Consider the following 7081-nt stretch of genomic DNA (forward strand, 5'->3'; position numbering starts at 1 on the left):
TTTAGAGGGATGGCAGTCCTTTTCAAATTAGCATAACACTAGCGACAGGCATGGAAATTGGTTTAATAACCCTAAATAGTTACACCCCACTCCTAACACAAATGGCCATGGACAGCTCTAGCCCCTCAGGCTGCAACTGTACCAGTTTACGCAGTTGCTCTGACATTGGGTGGGTATTCCAATCTGAACAGGAATCACTGAATGCACCTCAATTATTATTATTATATAATGACTAGTGAAGCGTACAAGGCACCAAAGCGTTAAACATCATAAACCAGAAAACCAAAGTAAACCAACACAAGCAACATCAAAAACTTCGCCAGCAAGGGGCTCACTTTGTAACTTGTACTAACACACTCAATACTCAGCAAGAGATTATTAGTTTAGTCACGATACTAAGTGGCCCAAACCCCACACACAGGTCTAGGGTCAAGCCACAGATATAACAGAAAACCAAGCCAAAGGGATAAACAGAGTCTTTAAGTGATTTCCTTCCCTGCCATGTTTTACATGGATGTCCTCAGAGCTAAGATCAGTGCTACAATGACCCCTTTCAAACACCACTTTCAGGGCACAGCATTCTCCAGCAAGTGTCCAAATACACAAGCTAAATCTCTACCTGTTTAACTCTAGATGTCAGGCATAATCAACATTTGTGTGCTCACGATTCATAAGAAACTGGAGAAAAAACAAATCCCTGCTGATAAGGAGCTGAACGTCCACAAGCTTTTTCCAAGTATTCTGATCATCCGCCTAACTTCACAAAGCTGCTCCTCTGCAAAGGACTGCCGTGTCCGTCTCTACCTTACTTCAGCAGGGGCTTTGCTTTGACTGCCAGCTGGTTTTAGAGACATGTAGGACAGAGAAAGTGGTTATTCATGTCTTTTATTTATTATAAATACATATAAATATGTTAAGTGACCTTTTGCTTTGTTTATCATGATGAGCAATGACTTTGGAAAATCATCCGGAAAACTTAACCAAGCTGAGAAACAGGCAAAAAAGCAGGCATTAGCATACAATCACAGGTTCCTCTCAGTTCAAGAACGGGTCAATTTTTATTTTAAGAGGAAAAAAAAAAAAAGAAGCATCTTATTTTGAAGCATCTATTGTTTTATCAAGAGCACCGGTCTTCCCCCCTCCCATGAGCTGACCAAATGACATTTTAATTTGGATTTGTGGGTGCAGTCCAAGCCAACTGGCTACACAGGACATCCCCCACCCCGATTCTGAAACATTGCATAGTTTTGCAGCTGGATTTTGCCCCCCCCCCCCCCCTTTTTAAGCTATTTTTAACACAGGTCAATAATTCCAGAGAAAACTCACTGAGGTTTCCATTTCCAGATCTCTCTCCCTCCCTGTTTTTCTATGGTTTAGTTTAGAAACTGCTCAAAAACTTTGTAGATCAGAGCAAGCGGAAAAGCAACATTGTGCTCACAGTCCACTAACAGGCTGGGAAGGAAATAACTCTACAGATGAAGTTGCATGTGGGGGGTGCAACTAAACAAAGTTGAAAGTGGGTGTTTTGGGGGTCCACGTAAACTGCCAAATATTTCCAAACGGGGTGCGGGGAGGGGAGGGGTATTTAAGAGAAGCAAATGAAAAGAAAACCCAGACTTAACTGATGGTAGGAAGCCAGGGCTGATGGTAGTGGAAAGAAAAAGTGCACAGAAAAAAAAAAATAATTAAAAAAAAACAGAAGAAAAGAAACCCAAAAAGCCCGAAGAAGCAGCCAGAAGTCAAGGCTTGTCATTACAGTGTTTGCAGAGGGCGGAGGCGGCTCCTGTGAAGGCAGTGCATTTCTCGGGGCAGCCGGGCAAGGCCGCGCCGCCGAAGGGGTAGACGGCCGACTGTCCGAAGGGGTTGAGGGTGGCGGGCAGCGGGGTGCTGAGCGTCTGGCCCTGGTTCAGGTAGGCCACCAGCCGCCTCATCTCCTCCAGGGCCTGCGCCTGCATGAGGATGTAGTTCTTGGCCAGGAGCAGGGTGGCGATTTTGGAGAGTTTCCGCACCGAGGGGCTGTGGGCGTAAGGGATGACGGAGCGCAGCCCGTCCAGGGCGTCGTTCAGGTCGTGCATCCTCCGCCGCTCCCGCGCGTTGATGCTGAGGCGAAGCGAGCGCTGCTCCTTGGGCTTCTTGCCCAGGCCTCCCCCCTTCAGCTTGCCCTCTCGCTCGAAGGCCGCGCCGCCCTTCACCCCGGCCTCGAAGCCGTCCTCCTCGTCGCCGCTCTGCTCGCCGCTACTCTCCGCCGACTTGCCCAACGCCCCGGAGTGGAAGTCCGACCCGCCGCCTCCTCCTCCTCCTCCGCCGCTACCCGCGTAGGCCCCCCGCGGGCCCTCGGCCCCGCCGCGTACCGCCCCGTAGGCGAAAGCCGACGGGCCGTAACCCGGGGCCAGCGCCAGGTACGCCTCGCCGCCCAGCGACTTGAGCTCGGCCATCGCCTCGGCGCGGGCGGGAAGCCGCGCTCTGCCGCCTCAGCGCTGAGGAAGAGGAGGAAGGAAGGAAGGAGGAGGAGGAGGCGGCTCCGCCGCTCCGCTCCGCGCTGCGCCCGGGCTGGGGGCGGGCAGTGAGCCCGGCGCCGGCCCCGCCGCCCCTTATATCGCGGAGAGGGGCCCGCTGGGATTCCCCCGCCGCCCAATCAGAGGGGGCCGCGGCGGCTCGCGGGGGGCTGAGGGGGCGGCGGGCAGCGCCTGAGGCGGCGGGCGGGAAGGGGAGAGCGGAGAGGAGAGCGGCGCCCGCCTTTCCCTCCGTGGCCGGCCTTTTTCCCTCCGTGGCCGGCCTTTTTCCCTCCGTGACCGGTCTTTCCCTTCGTGACCGGCCCGCGGCTCCCCGACTTTTCGCCGGCGGAAGGGTCCCGGGGTCTGACAGCGGCAACGGACCCCCCTCGGTGGTGAGAGGATGAGGGGGGGGGGGGGGTTGCCTGAGGAGCGGCCGGAGAAAGGCGGCGGCGAACAGCGAGCGGGAATGGGAAGGAGCCCCTGTTGGCCTTCTGGAAGTTGTGTTTGGTGGCTGGGACAAGGCAGCGGAGGAGAAACTGGCAGCGTGAACTGCTCGGCGCCGAGGGTATGAACTCTGCTTCGCTGGGTGCTGGCAGGGCAGGGAAGGCGTCCTGACTTCGTAGTGCAGCCCCTGGCGTGCGGTGTCCGGACCTTCTGGAAACGTGAGAGCAGGTTCAGCTCTTAGAAAGTGGTAGCGCTGAGCTCCAGGCCTGCCAGTTTGCTCCTTTCCCTTCCTAAAATTAAAGGGAAAAGGTGATGGTCGAGCTCATGCTTCCGACTGCTTCTCACCTTAGCCCTTGTTGGCCCCAGAGCAAATAAAGAATTGAATAGGGAACCAAAGTATTTTCTGGAGAGCTTTCTAGTGTCATTCCCAGGGAAAACTGGAGGAGCGAACACTCTCCCCCGCCCCAGACATGGGAACACGAACCACCCGTGGTACGTGTTGTGATGGGAGGCAAAGGCATGCAAGGTCTTGACAGCTGTGGGCATGGCTTGCTGATCAGGTCCTTTTGATTTAGGCGAGGATGACAGAGGAGGCACCTGTTGTGCAGAGAGCTTTCCAAGGCAAAGGCCCTGTCTATTTCCATTTTCTTCAGAGACTCCCTTTGGTCCTCCCTTCCGTGTGCCAGAAAAAGAAGTTTGATCCTTGGTGACTCAGTCCAGCTCTGAAGGGACTCTCTGTCCTTCCCAGTTGTGGGCGCAAGTAATTGAGTGCTGAGCTTGGAAAGGAAACAAACCACTTCACATCGTGGCCTGTAGTGCGAGAAGTCATCATTCGAGGGGGGAATCCTTGCCATGACTGGTGGACCGCCTAGCCCACAGAGAAATCCCAAGGAGAATCCAAGGCAGCCACTGACAAAGGTGAGAGCTGCATAGAGAAGGATAAGCAGGATGCTTTGTCTCATGTTCCTGCATTGACATGATAGAGAAGGCCTAATCTTTAATTGCAACAGAAAGAGGTCCCAGTGTCTTTTTTTTTTTCCTAGGCTTCTGAGACTGCTTCACAATACTGAGTTTTGGTATAAAGATAGTATAAGGGCATACCAGGCTTTCTCCAAGCATGACACGGGCCTGGTCCAGGCCCCTCAAGTGTCTGCTTAGAAAGGATGGGATGAATCCTGTGAAGTGACATACAGATGCGAGCAGGTGGATATTGCCTACAGGCAGATGCAACCAGTTGATGCAGATGTACCTGGTAGGTTATTTGCTGTAGTAAATATCTTGGGTGTTAAGGTGACACGAGGCTTTTTCCAGAACGTGTTTTGTTTTTATCAGGCCCTCCACAAAGCGTAGTTAGCTTGTCCTCTTCCCATCACCTCCCTTTATGCAGTGCGCTAACGTGAAATGACGAGCTTGTCTCTCTTCCTTCTCCACATCAGAGCCAAGAGTGCCAAGATCTGCAGTGACACATGCACCCTCACCCGTGGTTGCAGAGCTGCTGCCTGGAATGAGGCTGTTCTCCAGCTTTGTGAGTGTAAGTCTGGAAGGTTGTGTTTCCGTGTTTCGGAGTAGTGGAGCACATAAAGCTAGCTGCTGTCCAAGCCTGGCTGTCAGGCCGTGTGCAAGGTTTGACCATCATACTTTTCACTGGGCTTCTCTTATCTCACCTCTGGTGTCTTTAATGTGTTACAATATTGTCATGTCTCTTCTTTGCTACCCTTATTGGGCTTATCAGACCATGAAGACCGATTACTGGTTTTAGTAATTTAATTGTTTTATGAGAATTGGACCACTTAACTACTCCCGGGACAGATCACTGTGTATATTCATGGGGACTTTCAAATACCGGCGAGCACAGTGTAACTTCCGCTCATCTCTGGAATCAGTCCCGCACTCCAAGTGATAATAGACAAAAGGAGGGAGGTACTATAATATTATTACTGGCATAAATCATTCCCATGGGAAAGATGTGCAGGGATTGTTAAAAGCAGGATCGTCCCCTGCTAGAAATGATTTACCTTTTTTCTAATGTGTTGAGATCTTGCAATGAGAAGGACTAGCAGTGTTACAACGTTTCAGGAGTTCTGGTTGTAAAGAGACGTTACAAGTATTGCTGGCTTTCTAAATATGTCATATGCATTTATCAAGGCTAATGCCAGGAGAAGCAGTGGGCTGAAAATTAGATGTAAACACTTTTCACACAGGCTCTCTAGTGCTTTAATAAATAGATGAGTTCTTCAAGGGTTATTTCAACACTGAAGGGCAGCTTGGGAGGTATATTAACTACAAGAGAACAGAGCAGAAGGATTTGATGCTTTATATGTAATTCCAAAAAGCACAGCTGAGGGAAATCATTTGGAGCCTGTATGAATCTGAAAGCAAATCAGGTTTAATGTGCTACCAAAAAATGCACATCGAAGAATTTGGTTTGGACTTCTCTCTCGAATTTCAGCTGTGAATATGCATCTTTGAAACTATTCAACCTGGTTTCTCACTGAAAACTGAGAAACAGGAACATCTGATTTGGATTTTGACATGTTGGACTAGAACAACAGAAAAGGAAGATAAAAAAATAGCAGAAGGGAGTGACTCATATGGAAGAACATGGCAGAAAATAAAATCTCTTCCAAGTGCTTTGGGGAAAAATGGACATATGCAAGAGGAAATAAATTTATCAGATGCTGTAGAGTATTTGCCAGCTTTAAAGTGTTTTTTTTTTCTTCTACATATTCAAAACTTGGTGTGAATATTTAATAATTAATAGCAAACTATTATCACTACAGTTATAATAGTTCTTGTAACTGTAAGTTCCTTAAGGCAGGACCCATACCTTTATTAAGACTCTTTCAAGTCACAAACATTTTATAAATAATAGGCAGCGTCAGTGATTTGATTACTGCATTCCATACATCTGCTTCCGTAAATTCAAGGGCTTTCTGTTAGCTTGACAAGGTGAAACTACCTACAAAGAGAAACACTTGCTGCTTAACTGTGTACAGGGACTGAACCACGAGCAGCACAGACTGCCAGGGCTGCACTGACCATCGTTTGCTGCTATTTCAGGACTACAGCTCCCAGGTTCAGCTGCAGCTTGGAGATTGCTCTCATGCTTCTGGGGAAAAAAAGTGAATTTGGAGGTTGCAGCACCTGTTACTACAGAAAGAGCTTGAATACAATTTATTTCAGTTTTGATATGAAGAGAGGGAGAAAAGGATCGAAATAATTACATATTTTCTTCAATTTCAGTTTTAAAGTCATGCACCTGAATCAAGCTATGCATCTTACAGTGTCAGTGCCTACTGTCTGAATGTCTAGAGGACTGGAATGAGGTAGGACTAAGCTATAAAGCATGAACCTTTACTCAGAGCTATGTGTTACTTATCACACGTAGATAAAAGACCTCAGTGTTTGGAGTGGACCTGTTACCAAAATGTATTAGAAAATTAGTTGCAAAGACTGCCACATTCGTTTAAAAACTTTAGTTGTTTTGCTGGATAACAGCATTTTTGACTGAGGGACGGATGCACAAATGGATTTTTTTCCACCAGAAAGGAGGAGGGGGCTGCTGTGAGAAATGCGTCTCCATCCCGACCAACCAGATTTGGCTATTAAAAGTAGAACAACCCAAAATCTCTGGAAAAGATCGGAAGGAAGGAGGTGTAAGAGAGACCAATATGCTCTGGTTTTATGGTTTTTGTTAGGACGGCGGGGTTGGGGGGGGAGGTCGGGCAGCCCCCCCCCCGAGGGCCCGGTAGCCGCTCCGGTAGCCGGGAGCGGTGGCCGGTGTGGTGGTCCCATGCTGACACCTAGCGACCACCTCCTCCACAGCCCCGCCATCAGCAGGCACCCACCGACCCTCCTCGGCATCCAGGCAGAGGGTAGGCAAAGCGCTAAAAATTCAGAAATAATAACCCAAATGGCTAACAGGCACAATAAGGGCTGTGAGCACTTATGGGCCTCGGGTTGTAATCCCACACCTTGTGTTTTGGCTGCCTGCCCTGTAAATAGGACCCTGTTCCTGGTGGCAGCTGTCACTGCAGCTTTTGGACCTTTTATTCAGACAAACACAAGAGAGTGGAAAGTGAAGAGGTGTTCCAGCATCAAAATGAGTGAACGGATCATCTTCTGCTGAGTACAAATGATGG

The 7081-nt window shown here is 49.3% G+C and overlaps 1 protein-coding gene and 1 long non-coding RNA gene across 2 annotated transcripts; one reads left to right on the plus strand and one right to left on the minus strand.

Moving 5' to 3' along the window:
- Nucleotides 1–875: 875 nt before the first annotated feature.
- Nucleotides 876–2540, minus strand: BHLHE23 (basic helix-loop-helix family member e23). Its single transcript, XM_075022592.1, has one exon. The coding sequence runs from the start codon at nucleotides 2433–2435 to the stop codon at nucleotides 1740–1742; it is 696 nt and encodes a 231-aa protein (XP_074878693.1). The 5' UTR covers nucleotides 2436–2540; the 3' UTR covers nucleotides 876–1739.
- Nucleotides 2541–3654: 1114 nt separating this feature from the next.
- LOC142028758 (uncharacterized) lies at nucleotides 3655–6245 on the plus strand. The gene is made up of 3 exons (XR_012649685.1): nucleotides 3655–3857; nucleotides 4376–4470; nucleotides 6183–6245. It is a non-coding gene; the product is annotated as an uncharacterized LOC142028758 (long non-coding RNA).
- Nucleotides 6246–7081: the final 836 nt, after the last annotated feature.

The sequence above is a fragment of the Buteo buteo genome, chromosome 2, assembly GCF_964188355.1.
Source record: "Buteo buteo chromosome 2, bButBut1.hap1.1, whole genome shotgun sequence".
Classification (NCBI taxonomy): Eukaryota; Metazoa; Chordata; class Aves; order Accipitriformes; family Accipitridae; genus Buteo; species Buteo buteo.